General features: G+C 53.4%; 1 protein-coding gene across 4 annotated transcripts in view; it reads right to left on the reverse strand.

Annotated features, from left to right (window-relative positions):
* TTC31 (tetratricopeptide repeat domain 31) overlaps positions 1 to 13,939 on the reverse strand; it is a 136,032-nt gene extending 122,093 nt beyond the window's left edge. For all 4 annotated transcript variants that reach the window (XM_078678784.1, XM_078678786.1, XM_078678782.1 and 1 more), the window contains exon 1: positions 13,800 to 13,939. In XM_078678784.1, the coding sequence (XP_078534910.1) occupies positions 13,800 to 13,812 (13 nt within the window). In that variant the 5' untranslated portion in view covers positions 13,813 to 13,939. The remainder of the gene's footprint in view (positions 1 to 13,799) is intronic.
* Positions 13,940 to 22,738: the final 8,799 nt, after the last annotated feature.

Genomic DNA, 22,738 nt, shown 5'->3' on the forward strand with positions numbered 1-22,738 from the left:
TAACGTGGCGCGAGCAGCAAGGCTAAACTTGGAGGCGATGTAGGTTAAGTATTTGCGCACGCACCCCAGCAACAACAACCAAAGGCCCACCACAAAGGAAACTCCACACAAGGTTATGTAAAAATAGCCTTTGTATTATAATAAATATACATCAGATAAAACACACATCTTGTTACACTGTGCCAACAGGCACGGGCGGAATTTACAAGGGATATTGCACAGGACAGGGCCACTTGGACCACTGTCAGGGGTATCAGCACTTTTAGAACTTAGCACTTGTAGAAAGAAAAATCAGTGTAGCACACAATATAAAAATAGAGCACACAACCAGTCACTACTGGTAACAGGACCTCACTAGCACCACCTGTACTAGGGAGAAAACAACCACCTATGTATTACAATACCTGTAGGGGTGTAAGAGGAAAACACATGATGCAATGCATAACATTCATTCAGAGGTGTAAAGGCACATGACGCATAAAAACACATTCAGAGGTGCAGGGGAAGGAAACACATGATGCAGAACCTACATTCAGCGGTGTAAAAGCAAAGCACATGACGCATAAAAACACATTCAGAGGTGCAGCACAAGAGAACACATGATGAATAAACTACCCATTCAGAGGTGTATAGAAAGTACAATTGCGCCAAACTCACGTAAGTCACCACCTGTGACTGTCCCTAGGCCCTCTGGCCTTGTTGGGGCTAGGACGCCCTGTGTCCCAAGTGTCAGGGTCCTAAACGTGGCAGTTGCCCACAAAGTGCTGGGCAACTGGTTCAGGGAAAGTTAGGGCAAAGTTGGAGCCTCTCTGGGCTCAAGAACCACCACTGTGGCACTGCGGAGCCTCACTGGACTCCCAGAACAAATGGGCAAGGAGCCTCTCTGGGCTCACAAAGCAATCTGCCACCTCGAGCCTCTCAGGGCTCTAGGCAAAGGACTTGCACCAACTTTGGAGTCCCCCCTCTGGGGACTTGAAATTAATAACTGCCCCCTTGAGCCTCCCTGGGCTCCTGAAGCAGAAATGACTGTGGCAATGAGCCTCGCCGGGCTCTCAATGAACAAATGGCCCCCAGGAGCCTCGGGCTCCTAAATCAATATGCCACGTTGGAGTCCCTCACGGGGGACTCGAGAACAGGTAATGCCCTGAGCCTCTCGGGGCTCGCAAGAACCAATGCGGGCGGGTGGAGCCTCTATGGCTCACAAACAAATGTGCCCCAGAGCCTCTCGGGCTCTAAATATTCACGGGCGCGAGGTCGCGCTACGGGGGAGGGGCGGACACCGACAATGTGTCCCGACGCCCCTCTCCCTTCTCCAGGCACTCACCGGCTGTTCTGCTGGCGGGACGGCTCCTCTGCCACTCCGGGGCTCTCCTCTCAATCGGGAGCCTCGGGAAGACGCGCCGGCCGCTTCCTGCTCCTTTGGCCTGGCGCCGTCCTGCTGTAATCCGCCTGACTTCCTCTGGGGCCGCCAATGGCAGCGCGGCCCTGGAGGTCAGGAGGCGGGACTTCCGGGTCGCCGCGGGCAGCGCGGCGGCTCGTACTAGGCAGGCAGGCGGGCTCTAAGTACCCGAGGAGTGGGCTCCCTCGTGGTAATTTCCAAAATCCAAGTACGGGGCAATGCCGGGTGGCACCGGCCTTAAATAAAATATAAAGCGAGGTAGGCACTCGCGATGCGCCGCAAATCGGCGAAATCAGGCGGGCAGATGCCGGGTAGGCACCGGCTGCATACAGCGCGCTCCCAAGCGCTTAGGGGCCACAGAAAGCGCGCCTAGCGCTAAAAATAGAAGCAAAGCGCTATTGAGCGCTGGGGCATCAGGAAAGCGCGCCTAGCGCTATAAATCAAATAAGAGCGCCTCCAGGCACTCTAAGCAAAAGCAAAAGCTCCAGCAGGGACTGGAGGCAGGCAGAGGGGCAGGGCAGGGCCAGAGCCAGCACACTGGGTCTCCAGGCAGGGAGACAAGCCAAGTGGCGGTCCTCTTGGCCCCAGCAGCAGCAACAGCCCCCTCTGGCAAGGATCCAAAAGTAGAACAACTTCTGTGGGGACACAGCCCCATTTTTATACAGCGAATTCCTTTGTTAGGAGGTGCAGGGTGGGGGGAAACCAGTTGCAGCTGGCTTGGGAGTACCCTTGATGGCCCAATCACCCCTTTCATTCACTGGGGAGGCTAGGGTCGTTAGACACACCACAGGGGGGCGGAGCCCGCATTGTGTGGGGAAAACCCAGCCCATCCAGGACACAGGTACACTCCTCCCACACATCACTCATGCTAATCTCCCACTCACCACCGGGCAGACCCATCCAGACTTCCTGGAGCCTGGCATGCCAGCCAGCTCCAGCCAATCACGCTCCATCACCCTCACAGCACATGCACACATATCTCAATGTCCAGAAGTAACACTTCCCTTCTAGACACATACAAGCCGCACATACCATTGCGCAGCATTCACTCTCACGAGTTCATACATACTAAACTCGAGCCTGCACTCCCCACACATCAGGAACTACCAGGGCACACACATTCCCCATGCATTCCTATGGGAGGGCAGGCCAGCCATACTACACGCACGCACTTTCACTCTGGGACCCAGGGGAAAGTGCGCAGAGACCCAAAAATCACTGACACAGGGTCACACATAAGGCAAAAAGTTTAGGGGCGAACCTGCCCTGCGGGCCAAGTCCAACACAACCCCCTTCCAGCCAAAACGCAGGGGAGAACAATCACCACCGTGATGGACTTCCCTGCTTGGGGCGATAGAACACGGACGCAGGCCCGCCACTGCCGGGACACCCTCCTGTTCTATGCCACGGTGAACCCCTAGGGTTCCTTCTAAAGCTACCGTAAGGACCAGCTGGGCTACCCCACTGGTACTCCTCAGCTGTTTGCGGCCAGGACCAGGCCCTAGGCCACCCAGGTGCCACTGGTTCCTGCCTACTCACGAAGTGGGGGGTAGTAACCCCAGGCCCATAGTAGCCATTCTCCACTCCTCCTGTCTGCAAGACAGGGCTAGACTGCCACTGGTTCTCCAGCCTAGGGTCTACAACCTCAGGTGGACCAGGAGTCTCAGGGAAGGCTCTCCTCCCCTTACCTCTTCTTTTAGGGTTCCTCCTCCCCGTGCGAGGGGGACACCTAGAACGCCATTCCAACCTAGGGTTTAACCCCTCAGGTTGCACCGGGGTCAGAGGTGGGCTCTCCCACCCTCTGCACCCCCTTCCAGAGGTCTGCCTTCTCCCACCTGGAGAAGTTCCTCTGGAAGAAGAACCGGTCAGGACACTGGTTACAGTCGTCCTACCCTTCAGGTCAGGCTGATCCTGAACCTGGCCATCCAACCTCCGGTCTAAAACCTTTGGTGGAACAATTGCCTGGCACTCCAGGACTTCTGGGGATTCACACGCAATCCCCCTGAGGTTAACAACTGACACATCTGTTGTGTGACTGTCTGTCTGGCGCAGATCTCCCGCCCTCTGTCCACCTGACAGTGCGGGACGATCCCCCAGACCAGAAGTGGTGCCACCCGGGTCCCTCCAAGAAGATCTAGCCCAACTGGCTAGTCTCTGGTCCCCTGGTGCATCCACTGGGAAACTCATCCCCCAATCACTCCTCACGCTGGACTCCTGTACCCTCCCTACCGGAGCGGTACTGCCAGCCTCTAGAACCACAGGAGCTCTGGTTACAGACGCTCCAGGTCCTCTACTCACTAGGAGATCCTCCTCGAATGGGCTAACAGGACAGCCTAGGTCCCCAACCTGGTGTTCCCTCAAGAAACCACCCAGGTTCTGAGACAGGGCTTCGGGCCTCTGGGGGCTCTCAGCCACCCACTGACTCCTGCTCCACTGAGCCAGGTAGTCAGCCCCTACACCCTCCTCGCTATCCTGGGACCTAGCTGGGCTACACTGAGCCTCTTCCACCACGCTGGGCTGGAAGATACCTGAACCACTACTTTCGGAGTCACTCACCAATGACTCTACAGATCCTCTGGTCCCTTCCCAGCGGTCTGCTTCCTCTGCCAGCTCATAAGGATCAAAGCATTCCAACCTCAACAGGTGCTGGCGCAACTCTGGACACAGAATACTGAGGAACTGCTCTTTGAGAACCATGTAGATCACTCCAAGCCACTCCTGTTGCGGGTTAACCTCTAACCAATCCATCAGTGCATTACTACAGTAATCCACATAATTTCCCCAGACCCGGTGAGACGGCTTCCTCCTACTGTTCCTGAATGTCAACCTATATTCCTCCTCTTGGGAAACAGGTACCATACTCGGGGCACTGGGAGTGGGACTTCCTATACTGGAACCTAAATAGCTGCCACCACTGGACTCAACCCTCCCTGGGGGATCCAGAACATTATGACTGCGGTCAGGGGATAACCTACACTCTAGGGCTATCTTCTCCCTGGCCAAGGCCCTCTCAGCCTCTGCAGTCCGCTCATTCACACCCAGCTGCGCCATCTCTCTGGCATACTCTAACCGGAGCTTCTCCATGGCCAGCTGGTGCTCCCTCTCTTCTCTCCTATCTACCCACTCCTCTGGGGACAGGGAAAGGGATGGGGTGCTACACCTGACACTGGACCCAGCAAGGGACTCCCTATCTAGGGGGTACTCACTCTCTGCTGGCGCCCATCCACTGTCACACTCACTCTCCACATCAGACTCTTCAGGGCTCCCCTCAGACCCACCACCCTCATGGTGTGCGGTCCGGGCCCTCTCCCTCTCACTGTGCTCACGCTCCCAGTCACTCTTCTGCCACAGGATCATGTTATCCCTAAGCTTGGACTGGGTGTCTGACTCACTCACTGGGATGTCTCTCTCCTTACATAACCGTACCAACTCATGCACACTGTACTTAAACAGGCCACAAAGGTTAAAAGGAGATTCCATCTTGACAGGATGCTCACAGACACGTGCAACACAAGGGATCTAGCAATCTGAAGTAGGAGTACACAATTCCAAAACTTCCACACTCTCCTTAAAAAAAGAACTCACTCATGCGTCCAGGGAAACACACCATTCATCCACACACACCCTCCCCTCGGATCGGTAAGGCAGTTTCTACCACCCCTGACTTCTCAACCTGACCAAAAGTGACACAGGTACCAAACTCTGGAAGCAGGGCGGGGGACAAATGTACTGAACACAATTATAAAATGACACTCTTCAGGAGAAGAAACAATGGAATTTCACCAAAAACAATAATCCCCAAAATGTGGTTATCTAACAAATGTAGAGCTTTGAAGTGCGGCCAGCTGCTACTGTGGTACAACGCAAACACAAATCCTTATCCCACCGCTTGCCGCCAATGTTGGAAATGGGATCCCCGGCTGGCCAGGGCTTTCGCCAAAGTCAGTCAGAGACCACCACACCCAAGTCAGGGCAAGGGAGTTACACGCCAAGATAACCCCTACTCACCCTCTAGGTAACGTGGCGCGAGCAGCAAGGCTAAACTTGGAGGCGATGTAGGTTAAGTATTTGCGCACGCACCCCAGCAACAACAACCAAAGGCCCACCACAAAGGAAACTCCACACAAGGTTATGTAAAAATAGCCTTTGTATTATAATAAATATACATCAGATAAAACACACATCTTGTTACACTGTGCCAACAGGCACGGGCGGAATTTACAAGGGATATTGCACAGGACAGGGCCACTTGGACCACTGTCAGGGGTATCAGCACTTTTAGAACTTAGCACTTGTAGAAAGAAAAATCAGTGTAGCACACAATATAAAAATAGAGCACACAACCAGTCACTACTGGTAACAGGACCTCACTAGCACCACCTGTACTAGGGAGAAAACAACCACCTATGTATTACAATACCTGTAGGGGTGTAAGAGGAAAACACATGATGCAATGCATAACATTCATTCAGAGGTGTAAAGGCACATGACGCATAAAAACACATTCAGAGGTGCAGGGGAAGGAAACACATGATGCAGAACCTACATTCAGCGGTGTAAAAGCAAAGCACATGACGCATAAAAACACATTCAGAGGTGCAGCACAAGAGAACACATGATGAATAAACTACCCATTCAGAGGTGTATAGAAAGTACAATTGCGCCAAACTCACGTAAGTCACCACCTGTGACTGTCCCTAGGCCCTCTGGCCTTGTTGGGGCTAGGACGCCCTGTGTCCCAAGTGTCAGGGTCCTAAACGTGGCAGTTGCCCACAAAGTGCTGGGCAACTGGTTCAGGGAAAGTTAGGGCAAAGTTGGAGCCTCTCTGGGCTCAAGAACCACCACTGTGGCACTGCGGAGCCTCACTGGACTCCCAGAACAAATGGGCAAGGAGCCTCTCTGGGCTCACAAAGCAATCTGCCACCTCGAGCCTCTCAGGGCTCTAGGCAAAGGACTTGCACCAACTTTGGAGTCCCCCCTCTGGGGACTTGAAATTAATAACTGCCCCCTTGAGCCTCCCTGGGCTCCTGAAGCAGAAATGACTGTGGCAATGAGCCTCGCCGGGCTCTCAATGAACAAATGGCCCCCAGGAGCCTCGGGCTCCTAAATCAATATGCCACGTTGGAGTCCCTCACGGGGGACTCGAGAACAGGTAATGCCCTGAGCCTCTCGGGGCTCGCAAGAACCAATGCGGGCGGGTGGAGCCTCTATGGCTCACAAACAAATGTGCCCCAGAGCCTCTCGGGCTCTAAATATTCACGGGCGCGAGGTCGCGCTACGGGGGAGGGGCGGACACCGACAATGTGTCCCGACGCCCCTCTCCCTTCTCCAGGCACTCACCGGCTGTTCTGCTGGCGGGACGGCTCCTCTGCCACTCCGGGGCTCTCCTCTCAATCGGGAGCCTCGGGAAGACGCGCCGGCCGCTTCCTGCTCCTTTGGCCTGGCGCCGTCCTGCTGTAATCCGCCTGACTTCCTCTGGGGCCGCCAATGGCAGCGCGGCCCTGGAGGTCAGGAGGCGGGACTTCCGGGTCGCCGCGGGCAGCGCGGCGGCTCGTACTAGGCAGGCAGGCGGGCTCTAAGTACCCGAGGAGTGGGCTCCCTCGTGGTAAATTCCAAAATCCAAGTACGGGGCAATGCCGGGTGGCACCGGCCTTAAATAAAATATAAAGCGAGGTAGGCACTCGCGATGCGCCGCAAATCGGCGAAATCAGGCGGGCAGATGCCGGGTAGGCACCGGCTGCATACAGCGCGCTCCCAAGCGCTTAGGGGCCACAGAAAGCGCGCCTAGCGCTAAAAATAGAAGCAAAGCGCTATTGAGCGCTGGGGCATCAGGAAAGCGCGCCTAGCGCTATAAATCAAATAAGAGCGCCTCCAGGCACTCTAAGCAAAAGCAAAAGCTCCAGCAGGGACTGGAGGCAGGCAGAGGGGCAGGGCAGGGCCAGAGCCAGCACACTGGGTCTCCAGGCAGGGAGACAAGCCAAGTGGCGGTCCTCTTGGCCCCAGCAGCAGCAACAGCCCCCTCTGGCAAGGATCCAAAAGTAGAACAACTTCTGTGGGGACACAGCCCCATTTTTATACAGCGAATTCCTTTGTTAGGAGGTGCAGGGTGGGGGGAAACCAGTTGCAGCTGGCTTGGGAGTACCCTTGATGGCCCAATCACCCCTTTCATTCACTGGGGAGGCTAGGGTCGTTAGACACACCACAGGGGGGCGGAGCCAGCATTGTGTGGGGAAAACCCAGCCCATCCAGGACACAGGTACACTCCTCCCACACATCACTCATGCTAATCTCCCACTCACCACCGGGCAGACCCATCCAGACTTCCTGGAGCCTGGCATGCCAGCCAGCTCCAGCCAATCACGCTCCATCACCCTCACAGCACATGCACACATATCTCAATGTCCAGAAGTAACACTTCCCTTCTAGACACATACAAGCCGCACATACCATTGCGCAGCATTCACTCTCACGAGTTCATACATACTAAACTCGAGCCTGCACTCCCCACACATCAGGAACTACCAGGGCACACACATTCCCCATGCATTCCTATGGGAGGGCAGGCCAGCCATACTACACGCACGCACTTTCACTCTGGGACCCAGGGGAAAGTGCGCAGAGACCCAAAAATCACTGACACAGGGTCACACATAAGGCAAAAAGTTTAGGGGCGAACCTGCCCTGCGGGCCAAGTCCAACAGTAGTGCAATATCTTCTATCCCCAAGGTTTGTTAAGGTGAATCACCAACACCCTTGACTAACACGAACTGTGAAATTCCATGTAATAAAATACTTGCCTACAAGCTATACACTGTAGTAACAATCCACCCTATACATTGTATTATCTTTAAAACATGTTTTCCACTGTTAGCAGGGCTGCCATAATGTTTTTTTTTCAAAATAACATTTCATAATAAACACACCAAACCTATAAAATGTGGCATGACTTCTTCCAATGAACTAATAAGGCATATTACCTTTACCACTGGATTTCCAGTTTACCCAATGCCGGCCTATTTAAGTGCATGTAAACTGGTAAACTTTATGCACACCCCAGGGACACTAGAATTATGTGGCAGGAGAGGCATGGGTTGAGTAAATTATGCAGCAAGAAAAGGCAGATTATGTGGTATAATGCAGCATATTTTGTAGCATTACTTAATTACTTTGTCATTTTTAAACTTTGTAAAACTGTCTGGGCATTGGTTGGACCTCATTAATACCAGTTTAACACCCAAATATAACATAAGCAACAGAAAGGTGCCCAGTCGAGAATGTGCAAAGAGCCTCTCACTGCCCAGAAACATGTGTTGCTGCAATGATAGTAACTTTTCAACCCTTTGAGCTAGAAGCAAAACTTTGTTAAATTGGGAGATGATGGATGATGATGGATTATGTGGCAAATGTATAATTATGCGAAAATACCAGCAGACGCACAATTGTATAATTCCAGTGGCCCTGGCATATGTATAAAATGAAAAATATGTGGAAAAACACAGCTTGCAAAACACACAACCCCTCCCAACAGGGCTTAAGATGCATCATCACAGTGAAACCACCAAGGTCTGTCAGAGGGGTTTACCCAGTCTTAATGAACGAAAATTAAGTGATTAAAATCGATTAGTGGACTTCGATTGAAAAAAGGGTCGTAACAGAATGATGCCCCCTCCCAGCTCCACAGGACTTCATCTGCCAGGCACTAGTACACCACACACAGGGGAAGCCCCAGCACACCCTGGGGAGCCCCCCACTCTGTGCAGGTGTCTCCATTCTGTAACCCCACCACACTGGGGAGAACCCCCAGAACACTTCTGGGTAGCCCACAACCCCGGCGCCCCCCTCTGTAACCCCACCCTGACCACCAGACACGCGAGAAGCCCCAGACCCCAACACACCCCTGGGGAGCCCAACTCCGGCCCATGGGTGCTCCCCTCTGTGACCCTAACCTGACTCCACTTCACAGGGAAGAAGCCCCTGGCCCCAGCACACCTCTGGGGAGCCCACCTCCCTGGTCCAGGTGCACCCCCCTCTGCCCCCCCCCCTGGCCCAGGTGCACCCCCTCTGTGCCCCCTCCCTGGTCCAGGTGCACCCCCTCTGTGCCCCCTCCCTGGTCCAGGTGCACCCCCCTCTGCCCCCCCCCTGGCCCAGGTGCACCCCCTCTGTGCCCCCTTCCTGGTCCAGGTGCACCCCCCTCTGACACCCTAACCTGACTCCACTTCACAGGGCAGAAGCCCCTGGCCCCAGCACATCTCTGGGGAGCCCACCTCCCTGGTCCAGGTGCACCCCCCTCTGGCCCAGGTGCACCCCCTCTGTGCCCCCTCCCTGGTCCAGGTGCACCCCCCTCTGACACCCTAACCTGACTCCACTTCACAGGGCAGAAGCCCCTGGCCCCAGCACACCTCTGGGGAGCCCACCTCCCTGGTCCAGGTGCACCCCCTCTGTGCCCCCTCCCTGGTCCAGGTGCACCCCCCTCTGACACCCTAACCTGACTCCACTTCACAGGGAAGAAGCCCCTGGCCCCAGCACACCTCTGGGGAGCCCACTTCCCTGGTCCAGGTGCACCCCCCTCTGCCCCCCCCCTGGCCCAGGTGCACCCCCTCTGTGCCCCCTCCCTGGTCCAGGTGCACCCCCCTCTGACACCCTAACCTGACTCCACTTCACAGGGAAGAAGCCCCTGGACCCAGCACACCTCTGGGGAGCCCACCTCCCTGGTCCAGGTGCACCCCCCTCTGCCCCCCCCCTGGCCCAGGTGCACCCCCTCTGTGCCCCCTTCCTGGTCCAGGTGCACCCCTCTGACACCCTAACCTGACTCCACTTCACAGGGCAGAAGCCCCTGGCCCCAGCACACCTCTGGGGAGCCCACCTCCCTGGTCCAGGTGCACCCCCCTCTGCCCCCCCCTGGCCCAGGTGCACCCCCTCTGTGCCCCCTTCCTGGTCCAGGTGCACCCCTCTGACACCCTAACCTGACTCCACTTCACAGGGCAGAAGCCCCTGGCCCCAGCACACCTCTGGGGAGCCCACCTCCCTGGTCCAGGTGCACCCCCTCTGTGCCCCCTCCCTGGTCCAGGTGCACCCCCCTCTGACACCCTAACCTGACTCCACTTCACAGGGAAGAAGCCCCTGGCCCCAGCACACCTCTGGGGAGCCCACTTCCCTGGTCCAGGTGCACCCCCCTCTGCCCCCCCCCCTGGCCCAGGTGCACCCCCTCTGTGCCCCCTCCCTGGTCCAGGTGCACCCCCCTCTGACACCCTAACCTGACTCCACTTCACAGGGAAGAAGCCCCTGGACCCAGCACACCTCTGGGGAGCCCACCTCCCTGGTCCAGGTGCACCCCCTCTGTGCCCCCTCCCTGGTCCAGGTGCACCCCCCTCTGACACCCTAACCTGACTCCACTTCACAGGGAAGAAGCCCCTGGACCCAGCACACCTCTGGGGAGCCCACCTCCCTGGTCCAGGTGCACCCCCCTCTGCCCCCCCCCCCTGGCCCAGGTGCACCCCCTCTGTGCCCCCTCCCTGGTCCAGGTGCACCCCCTCTGTGCCCCCTCCCTGGTCCAGGTGCACCCCCCTCTGACACCCTAACCTGACTCCACTTCACAGGGAAGAAGCCCCTGGCCCCAGCACACCTCTGGGGAGCCCACCTCCCTGGTCCAGGTGCACCCCCCTCTGCCCCCCCCCCTGGCCCAGGTGCACCCCCTCTGTGCCCCCTCCCTGGTCCAGGTGCACCCCCCTCTGACACCCTAACCTGACTCCACTTCACAGGGAAGAAGCCCCTGGACCCAGCACACCTCTGGGGAGCCCACCTCCCTGGTCCAGGTGCACCCCCCTCTGGCCCAGGTGCACCCCCTCTGTGCCCCCTCCCTGGTCCAGGTGCACCCCCTCTGTGCCCCCTCCCTGGTCCGGGTGCACCCCCTCTGTGACCCTAACCTGACTCCACTTCACAGGGAAGAAGCCCCTGGACCCAGCACACCTCTGGGGAGCCCACCTCCCTGGTCCAGGTGCACCCCCCTCTGCCCCCCCCCCTGGCCCAGGTGCACCCCCTCTGTGCCCCCTCCCTGGTCCAGGTGCACCCCCCTCTGACACCCTAACCTGACTCCACTTCACAGGGAAGAAGCCCCTGGACCCAGCACACCTATGGGGAGCCCACCTCCCTGGTCCAGGTGCACCCCCCTCTGCCCCCCCCCCTGGCCCAGGTGCACCCCCTCTGTGCCCCCTCCCTGGTCCAGGTGCACCCCCTCTGTGCCCCCTCCCTGGTCCAGGTGCACCCCCTCTGTGACCCTAACCTGACTCCACTTCACAGGGAAGAAGCCCCTGGACCCAGCACACCTCTGGGGAGCCCACCTCCCTGGTCCAGGTGCACCCCCCTCTGCCCCCCCCCCCCTGGCCCAGGTGCACCCCCTCTGTGCCCCCTCCCTGGTCCAGGTGCACCCCCCTCTGACACCCTAACCTGACTCCACTTCACAGGGAAGAAGCCCCTGGACCCAGCACACCTCTGGGGAGCCCACCTCCCTGGTCCAGGTGCACCCCCTCTGTGCCCCCTCCCTGGTCCAGGTGCACCCCCCTCTGACACCCTAACCTGACTCCACTTCACAGGGAAGAAGCCCCCGGACCCAGCACACCTCTGGGGAGCCCATCTCCCTGGTCCAGGTGCACCCCCTCTGTGCCCCCTCCCTGGTCCAGGTGCACCCCCCTCTGACACCCTAACCTGACTCCACTTCACAGGGAAGAAGCCCCTGGACCCAGCACACCTCTGGGGAGCCCACCTCCCTGGTCCAGGTGCACCCCCCTCTGCCCCCCCCCTGGCCCAGGTGCACCCCCTCTGCCCCCCCCCTGGCCCAGGTGCACCCCCCTCTGACACCCTAACCTGACTCCACTTCACAGGGAAGAAGCCCCTGGACCCAGCACACCTATGGGGAGCCCACCTCCCTGGTCCAGGTGCACCCCCCTCTGCCCCCCCCCTGGCCCAGGTGCACCCCCTCTGTGCCCCCTCCCTGGTCCAGGTGCACCCCCTCTGTGCCCCCCTCCCTGGTCCAGGTGCACCCCCCTCTGACACCCTAACCTGACTCCACTTCACAGGGAAGAAGCCCCTGGACCCAGCACACCTCTGGGGAGCCCACCTCCCTGGTCCAGGTGCACCCCCCTCTGCCCCCCCCCCCTGGCCCAGGTGCACCCCCCTCTGTGCCCCCTCCCTGGTCCAGGTGCACCCCCCTCTGACACCCTAACCTGACTCCACTTCACAGGGAAGAAGCCCCCGGACCCAGCACACCTCTGGGGAGCCCATCTCCCTGGTCCAGGTGCACCCCCTCTGTGCCCCCTCCCTGGTCCAGGTGCACCCCCCTCTGACACCCTAACCTGACTCCACTTCACAGGGAAGAAGCCCCTGGACCCAGCACACCTCTGGGGAGCCCACCTCCCTGGTCCAGGTGCACCCCCCTCTGCCCCCCCCCTGGCCCAGGTGCACCCCCTCTGCCCCCCCCCCTGGCCCAGGTGCACCCCCCTCTGACACCCTAACCTGACTCCACTTCACAGGGAAGAAGCCCCTGGACCCAGCACACCTATGGGGAGCCCACCTCCCTGGTCCAGGTGCACCCCCCTCTGCCCCCCCCCTGGCCCAGGTGCACCCCCTCCCTGGTCCAGGTGCACCCCCTCTGTGCCCCCCCCCTGGCCCAGGTGCACCCCCCTCTGACACCCTAACCTGACTCCACTTCACAGGGAAGAAGCCCCTGGACCCAGCACACCTCTGGGGAGCCCACCTCCCTGGTCCAGGTGCACCCCCCTCTGCCCCCCCCCTGGCCCAGGTGCACCCCCTCTGTGCCCCCTCCCTGGTCCAGGTGCACCCCCTCTGTGCCCCCCCCCTGGCCCAGGTGCACCCCCCTCTGACACCCTAACCTGACTCCACTTCACAGGGAAGAAGCCCCTGGACCCAGCACACCTCTGGGGAGCCCACCTCCCTGGTCCAGGTGCACCCCCCTCTGCCCCCCCCCCACCGGTCCAGGTGCACCCCCCCTCCCTGGTCCAGGTGCACACCCTCTGTGCCCCCTCCCTGGTCCAGGTGCACCCCCTCTGTGCCCCCCCCCCGGTCCAGGTGCACCCCCCCCCCACCGGTCCAGGTGCACCCCCCCCCACCGGTCCAGGTGCACCCCCCCCCACCGGTCCAGGTGCACCCCCCCTCTCTGGCCCAGGTGCACCCCCTTCTGCCCCCCCAGGTCCAGGTGCACCCCCCCTCCCTGGCTCAGGTGCACCCCCCCCCCTGGCCCAGGTGCACCCCCCCTCTTTGGCCCAGGTGCCCCCCCCCGGCCCTGGTGCCCGCCCCCGGCCCTGGTGCACCCCCCCTCCCTGGCTCAGGTGCCCTGTTGTGCCCCTCCCTGGCTCCACCTCCCCCAGAGCCCCCGGGCCGGCCTCACCTGCCCCCTCCATGGCCCCGGGTCTCAGCGCTCCCTCCTGCGGCTCATCCCGGCCAGCGGCTGGGCATGGAATGCAGGAGGACCAGTCCTGCGACCGTCACTTCCGGCCGGAACCACAGGGGCCAGCGCACCACTTCCGGGGCACAATCAAGATGGCGCTCTCATTCGCCTCGCAGACCGCGCAGCCGCAGTCTGGAACCGTCGCCTGGCCGCTCCTCCTCGCAGATGACGTGTGAATGCGGCGACCATGTCTAAGAAGAGCGTGTGAACATGGCGGCCATGTCTGAATGGGGCGTGTGAAGGCGGCGGCCATGTCTGAGAGGGGCATGTGAACGCGGCGGCCATGTCTGAGATAGGCTGTGTGAATGGGGCGGCCATGTCTGGGAGGGGCTGTGTAAACGCGGCGGCCATGTCTGAGAGGGTCTGTGTGAATGGGGCGGCCATGTCTGGGAGGGGCTGTGTAAACGCGGCGGCCATGTCTGAGATGGGCTGTGTGAATGGGGCGCCATTTATTTATTCATTTTATGCATTTTTATAAAGCGCGGACTTTACCCGAAGGTGTCAGAGCGCTGTACAATAGAACCACTTACGTTACATGAGAGAATTGTTACAAAAATAGAACAAACAAAAATAGCAGGTCATAGAATCATTAAAACACAGGCAAAAGGAACACGGTATCAAACACAGCAAGCACAGAATGTACAAACAAAAATATAAATATACTAGCAGCCCGTCCCAACGTTGTCCGGGAGCAATTAGGCTTCAGGGCCCCCGCCTGCCCCGGGCGTTGTCCGTGGGTCCCCAGGAGCCTTCCTCCATATATTGCAGTATTATACCTCTATGTTTACTTTGTACGCTTTTGTAGCAGCCCGTCCCATGTTGTCTGGGAGCAATTAGGCTTCAGGGCCCCCACCCGCCCCGACGTTGTCTGTGGGTCACACGTAACTTTTTCCTCCAGTAATGCACCGTTCGGCTCACTTTTGTAATGCTCCGTTTGTTTCCTCTTGCTCACGATTTTCATTTTTGCTTCATTTTTCCGCCGCTCACCGCTCCTAAAAAAATAAATAAGTTAATAACCTACCTCATCCGCCGCTCACTGCTCCTCCCCGCCTGTCCGCCGCTCTTCACCACCTGTCCGCCGCTCCTCACCGCTCCTCCCCGCACCATGTCCGCCGGTCCTCCTCGCGCTTCTGGACGCCGCTCCTCCCCGCGATCCTCACGTCGGGCACGCACGTCGTGGCCGGCGCTTCTTCCAAGGGACTACTTTTTTTTCCGGTAAATTTTTTAAATAACGTATATTTATTACGTTTATATAGCCTATGTCCATCTGCACACCCTGACGATTACAACGATGTATCGGGTGTGTGGATTGGCGCTGTGGTTCCCGAGTTTACCCGCCTCAAAGGTTCAAAGTTCTTCCTTTATAATAGTAGTATAGATATGACAAATTTACGACTAAAGAACTTCCTGGCGCACAATAGCAGGCCATAGAATCAAAACAACGCAGGCAAAAGGTACCCAATATCAAACGCAGCAAACACAGGATGTACAAACAAAAAGATGAATATTTGTGACAAATTTACAATGACTAAAGAACTTCCTGGTGGGGTCTGAGAAGGAGGGAATTAGTTCTGAAAGTATCTTTGGAATAGAAGAGATGTGAGGTCCGCTTTGAAGATCTGGATGGAGGTGATGCCACGGAGCAAAGGAGGAAGCGAGTTCCAGGTTCTCACCGCATTACCTGAGAACGATTGCGCCATCAATTTTTCCCTTTTGAAGGAGGGGGCTCAAGCAGGAACTTTTCCTCATTCTGAGAAGGTCTTGAGCCTCCAGACAGTTTCAGTTTATTCGCCAGATAGCGAGGGGAGGAAGAGTGCAAAGCTTTGTGGGTGATGCATGCCGTTTGGTAGATAGCTCTAGCTTCGATGGGAAGCCATCGGAGAGAAGACAGGATAGGAGTGATGTGGTCACTTTGTTTGGACCCTGAAATGAAGCGAGCTGCTGAATGTAGGACGGATTTGTGGGGGGGCTGGGGGGGGGGGGGGGGGAGGTGAGATTTGGGAAGGCCAGCCAGAAGAGAATTACAATAATCCAGTCTAGAGAGATCTAGCGTTTGGACCAAGGTTTTTAGGCCATTTTCCGGGAAGAACCGACGAATCCCCCATAGAAGGCGCAGCTGATAACATGCGCTCTTGGCAATGGAGTTGATGTGTGAGATTAGGTTGAGTCTTTTGTCAAGAATAACACCTAAGGATTTAGCGCAGTCAACAATGACGGGTTTACTGTTGAGTAAATTCAACTGATCCATCCAGGTCTGAGAGGGGCTGTGTGTACGAGGCGGCCATGTCTGAGCCAATCTTACATTTTCATAACCGTAGCATTGTCTATTTGGCGAGAGGCACAAGTTGAAGCATCCATGGCGGCATCAATTAAGGAAGCTGAAACCTGTTCTCCATTCTTCACAATATTTTTTGCCCTGGATTTGTGTTCTACTGGTAGTTTTTAGGTCTCGCTGTTTTAGCGCATGCACTACTCTGCTAGACATTTTGTAGTGTTCTTTTAAAAGTGCTTCCCCAGAGTCTGCTGGCCTAGCACTGGCGGTCACGTGCGCGTGCACGCGACCAGCCGCCAGCTTGCTCCATGTTACTCTCTCCGTTAGTTTGCTTCCCTTCGCAACACCCACCGTGTTGCTCCCCTTCCCCCCCCCATTCCCTGCCCTCTGATGCTTCCGCCGCTCTCCTATTGCTCCCCTCTCCTGTGGCGTTTGTACTCCTGCCCCCTGCGTTGCCCCCTCGCCCTCCACTGTGCTCGCGTCTTTTTATTTTTATTTTTCACTCCCATCATTTCCATTTACTGTAAACTTCCTCTTATCTGCACACTGCTTTTTCTTGAGGTCAGGCACATCACTGTTTATACACATCTACATTCAATTGTCTTTTTTAGTAGTGTGAGTTTGCTCTCACTTATGATCCTAATTCGCCAGCAAAATAATGAATAATGTCGTGCGTCTAAACCTTCACTGCTGCCAACATTGATTTTCTAAATTCTCTACGGGGAAAGAAGGGCGACCGCTGTAACTGGTCAGTAAAATGTTGTTTAGTTGTTCCGTGTTGCAGCGTTTCCATAGCTGGGCGGCACAAAGTAGAGGCAGGTAAATAAATACAGGTACCCTTTCTTTAAGCCCCGGGTGGAGTCACTCCAACTCTGCACGAGGAGAGCTGTTTGCAAAGTGTTTATTTCTTTAACAGCAAATTTCCAAAATAAGATTTTTGCTAACCATTCCCCTTTGAACTGCGAGGTTGACCTGGAAATAATGCTCAGTGCAATATTTTATCCTCTTTGACTCTGCCTTCTAGCAGCCACTGAGCTAATTACAGGCTAGTAGTACCACCAGTTGAAATGGTTCTACTTATTTATTTTCCATTATTTGGTCTTTGTCATTTTTTTGTAATTCTTCCTTGTGAATACCGTTCCTATATATTAGCCCAGTACAAGAATTTAACAGTCACTTTATACATATTTGCTTGTCTCTCTTCATCCTCTGAAAACGGAAGCATTATAAATGACAAATAAGAATCTACTTTTTTTTTATTTTATTTTTAAGTACAGCAAAGCTTGGTGATTGGAATCATGTCAACGTCTGAATTACCTGCAGCAGGATGTACAGGGCACACTGGGGATAAATCGAGAATGCAACTGTAATTATGGCTTCAACATCACTCTCTGCCGGGGATCTTTCGCTCTCTCTGTTAGACTCTTCTTTCTCCGCAATACTTAGTCATCCTTCTTTTTACTCTCTTACTTGATCTCAAGCTTTCAGTTCTGAGCCGCTCCTCTCTGCCCACCTTTGTTTTCACTCTGTTTTCTTCTCTTCTGTCTTTCTTTCTTTGATACTTTCCAGCTTTCACTTTTCTTCTCTTATGTCCTAGTCTATCTTGCATCAGCCCTTCTTCTCGGTCTCTCCGCTCCTGCTTCTCACTGCCTCTCACTTTTTGCTGCCCTCTCTTCTCTCGATCCCTTTATTCCTTTGCCATTACTTCACTAAGTTCCATGTGTCTCGTTCCCCTCCCTTACTTTTCTTTTTTCTTTTTTAATTTTCTTTTCTCACTTTAATTACGATTATGTTCACCTTTCTTACATCACCATTTCCCTCTCTGTGTTTCCGATGTCAGTCTTCAGTTCTCTCTGTCTCTCTTCTTCCTGTCTCTTTTTTTTAGCTTCTCTTTCTCGTTTCTTTCTTGCCCTCCTAGCTTCTCTCCGGTCCCTTTTTTCCGACTCTTCTTTTTCCTTCGTCTTTAGGGCCCCATTCCGTTTTTTAGGCACTTGTCTTTCCGTCACGCTCTTCTTTTCATCTATTCCTTATCACTTTCTTTTCTATCTTTCTTCTATTTCTCCTCTCCTTTCCCATGATTCTTTCTGTCTCTATAGCTCAGAATTGTTAACTTCTCCACCTCTCTAGCCCTTCTCTCCTGTAGTGTTTCACCTATTTTAATTAGGGAAACAGCCACTACAACGCAGCCGTTTCCACGCATAACCTTAACCACACATGCATTACAACGCATGCATGGTTACCATGTATAGCCTTTCCACGCATTCCTTTACTATGAGATATGTAGTAAAGGAATGTGTGTTAAAGGCTACAAGTAACAAGCATTGGCATAGCCAATAGGTCTCGCTTTTGGGACCTTATAAGTATTTAGTTATGCAGCACAATGTTCTTGGTACAACAACATCAACCGTTGCATTGCTAAACACTTATAAGGTCCCAAAGGCGAGACCTATTATCTTGTTCTAGTAATGGAGCTATTTCACCACAAATGCAGCTCTCACGCTGACCCTTTTTCGCATTTGCGTCCCTTTGTCCAGGGGCACTGAACATTTAGTCAAAGGGTTGTGTGATCCCCGTTGCACAGCAGTGGAACCACTGAGTCAACTGGTTCAATTCACAAGGTGGTGCAATACCCGTGGCCTTGCATTTCCTTCAATTGTTGACAGATTTACTGTAGCAGGGTTTTGCGACTAATCTATCATCCCATAGGTTCTCCACAATCAGGATAGATCTGGCACGTCTTTGTTCCATTTCCTTGAAATCAAAAAAGAAACAGGATTTTTTCATGACTGTGGTTGAATAACTAAAACGCTGAGATACTTTCTCAATCAGTGCATCACATTCCTGAATGTCATCAGGCTTCAGATCTGAGCTTGCACTCTCTTGAATTACAAAATCATTCCAATCTGAGTCCTGCGTAGGTGTTTGGAGTATCTTGTGGAGTTGCGTTATCACCATCATCATCAAATGTGTAGGAAAGAGGACAGTTTCCTCTGTCTGTGTCATTTGGAACATCAACGGCCACATGCATCATTGTAGGATTTTGCATTTCCTAAATTGCGAAAATTAAGGAATCGCAATTTAGGAATTGCAAAATCCTATGCATCAAGAAATCCTAATTTTTTTTAGGATTTCTTAATTTTTGGAATTTGCGATTCCTTAATTGCTAATCGCAATTAAGGAATGGCATTACATTGATTCCTATGGGCCTAGAGGCCCATAGGAATCAATGCCGTTTTGCATTTCTTTTTTTTGGAATTCGCAATTTGTTGATTCTGCAGAGGGGGGTCCAAAGGATCCCCCCCCTGCACCCCTGAAATGTATTTTAAAGTGCATGTTTCACACACACATGTCCTAAGGACATGTGTGTGTGTAACATGACACTTTCCAAAATGCATTTTTGTGCTTTTTTAAAGATTTTCGCAAATTAACACGAGGGCCAACCTCGTGTTAATTTGCACTTTCTATTTCAAAATTCGCATTTTTAAAAAAAATTGATGCATTGCATTTAAGGAATCGCACAAATGCGATTCCTTAAATGCATTCGCATTTTTAGGAAATGCAAAAAAAGCGAATTTTGAAAAATTATTACATGCATCCCAAAAACGTATTTAGGAAGTGCAAACGGCCGAATTTACCGATTCGCACCGTTTGCACTTCCTAAATAGGTTGATGCATGTGGCCGCAAATGCCCATGAAGGCAGTGGTCGTTCATCTTCTGAAGAAGGCACATCACCCTCAGTGTCTGTGGACAGTTTAATGGATGAAGCTAACGTTTTAGTCAAATCCCGTTGTCATTGAGACTTGGCTTTTGAAGACGTTCAGTAAAGTTGGAGCTGAATCGACGGGTAATAGATTTGGTGGCTGCGGAGTTGACAGTGTTTGTCAAAAAGCCTCAAAGAAGGTGGATCTCTTTAATAAATATCTTTGACCATCTCCTGTAGATCACTGAACACCTCCCATGGTATTGGCACCATCTGTGATGCAGTTTGCTCCAAACTACAACCATACTGCTGATAGTTCGATATTCTTGGTGAACTCAGCTCTCGGGTTTTGTGATACAGAGTACATGGTTCCTTCTCACTGTCTGAAACATATTTTTAAACCAGATGGTCTAACAGTCTCCTCATCAGTGTCACAATCTTTCTCACTGAAAAATGCCAGTATTTCTTCCAGGTTTGGATCACATTCTAAGTCTGGACCTGAAGAACCATCTTGGAGTAATTCTCTTGGTGGAATTAGTAGTACCAGTGAAATTAAGGGGTATGAAGTCAGTGCCAGTGCTTGTTCTGTTAAAGGTTCCTTTAACTTCGTCCAAAGTTAAGGAGGAAATGCCATCATAGGGAACTGTTTCATTCGTGTTGTCGATGATAATACAGTCATCAATGATATAGTATTGAATGCTAATTCTTTGAATATTGTTGGCGGCTTTGCTTCTTTTAAATCAGTCGACAAGTGCTTAGATGGTGCTGTCGTCGATGGATGTTTTGTCACTAGCGGTTGTCTGCATTGTCAACAAAGAGATCACCGTCAACTGTACCGTTGCAGTTGACTATCCTGCATCAACAAGTTTTTTTGGTCTACACTGATAAAGTCATGTCCCTCACAGCAGATATTTAGTTACCATCATCTTCGAGGTAAAGGAAACAGGTGGCCCACCTGGCTGTCATAATTTGTGCTCCGCTAACTTCTTTTGAATGACCAACTTCAGTTTTTGTCATCGATTCCTAGCCCAACTCAGCCTTCCTTTTAGTTTTTTTCAGTATGTTTCTTAGGTTTGTGAATCGTTTCCAAAGAAGTGGGGGGCAGCGTTTGAGTAGTTGTCTGACCCTTGGAAGCAGAGTCAGAGGGTACTTTAGCCAGCTTAGAAGTCTTGCTGACTTCAGTGACTGAGCCCCAGTATCTTTCTCCTTACCTGATGGTGTGACCTTGTTTACCTTCTCTTCTAAAACAGCTAACGCCAATCTTACTGCTCTGTCCTTGAGAGTCTTGGAAAAACGGAAGGCAGATCTTACATGTTTTAGGATTATTGCTTGGATGGAGGCAGTAGAGGCATCCATCTGGATCTCGTTCTTCTTATAGACCTAAAAATCAGAAATCTCGGATAGAGAACCTAGCAGTGAAAATCGATTTTCACTCAGTGTGAGGCAGAAAATCTGGCACAAAAGTAAAAATTTCCTTTCTTGAGTCCCCTCACTCACCGGGGTTTCCCCACAGTGACATGCTTCCTCATAGGGGCCATCTCAACCCGCTGCGGGTTGAGGCGTGCTACGACTTGCGGAATTACGTAGGAGCACTGTTGTGAGGAACTGTGTGTGGTGCAGTGGTGTATATGGAGTGGAGTGAGTTAAAAAAATCTAACTAGTGGGCGAAATAACTTTATTCTTGCTCCTAGTTGATATGTTAAAAACGGGGTGGGTCTCTAGGGTGCCTGGTTTCAATGAGTCAGGAGTCCCTAGTAGAGGTCAACATGTTTCGAGCTTCCCCAATGCTCTTCTTCAGGACAACACAGGGTCCAGCCCTGTGTGTACCACTCCAAAGTGAGGTGAAATGTGATACAAAAATGCTACCTAACAAGCATAAGTTTAACAATACATCCAACACTTATAAGTCATGTTATATCTGAAATAAAGAAAAAGAACATTTGTTAAGGATAACAGCCTGCCCTAATAGGGTAGGTTCTTAAATCAACGCAATTCCATGATGCTCCTCACGATGTGTTCCAGAGTATGGTACGCCCGCACTGTGGTGTCAGAAAAAATGTGGCTTGCCCATTCTAGTGACAATTAAGTTCATGAAGGTTCTTATCTTGAGGACTGGCCCCACAGGTTGTTATCATTCAGACCATGGCTGTCTGTGCGTAATTTGAACACCCAATACTGCTCCTTCTCAAGGAGTCTTTGTTCAAGATTGTCACTGATTTTGATATGTTCGAGGATCACCCATTTCATATCGTTGGGGGTGTGTTGTTTCTCAATAAAGTGTGACGTCATTTTTGTGGTTGTCCTCTTGCACCTGATGCTACTGCGGTGTTCGACAATCCTGGTACTTACTTTCCTGGTGGTCATCCCTACGTAATGCAGGTTGCAGGTACAGGTGATCAGATATACAACACCGGATGTGTTGCAATTCATGAAGTTGCGTATTTCCAAGGTCATTTGATTGTTAAATTCAACCTTTTTGGTCGCTGAGGTCAGGTGGCATACACTGCAATTACTGCACGGGTAGTGTCCATTAGGTAATGTATGTAAGGTTTTCCGACCATCTGTTCTGGTTGTGTTCTTAGGGCGAGTGTGGACAAAGTAATTTCTTAGATTTTCCCCTTTTCTGTGGCTGAACATAGGCCTTTGTATGTCTAGATTGCCACTGTTCAATGTCCGCCAGTGTTTCTTGATGATCTTGGTCTCTTTGTCTTATGCAATGTTATAGGTGGTAATGCAAATTGGTCTTTTATCCTGTGCCAATCTTTCCTTTTCTATGGGTTCTAGGAGCGCCTCTCTGTGATTGTTTGCGGCTCTCTTTTTGGCGGTAGAGATTCGGTGTTTTGGATAGTGTCTTGCTTTTCATTTTTCTGAGAAGTATTTTGCTTGAACGTTGTAGTCTTCTCTTT

Source organism: Lissotriton helveticus, chromosome 2_2 (assembly GCF_964261635.1).
Source record: "Lissotriton helveticus chromosome 2_2, aLisHel1.1, whole genome shotgun sequence".
In the NCBI taxonomy this organism is placed as follows: Eukaryota; Metazoa; Chordata; class Amphibia; order Caudata; family Salamandridae; genus Lissotriton; species Lissotriton helveticus.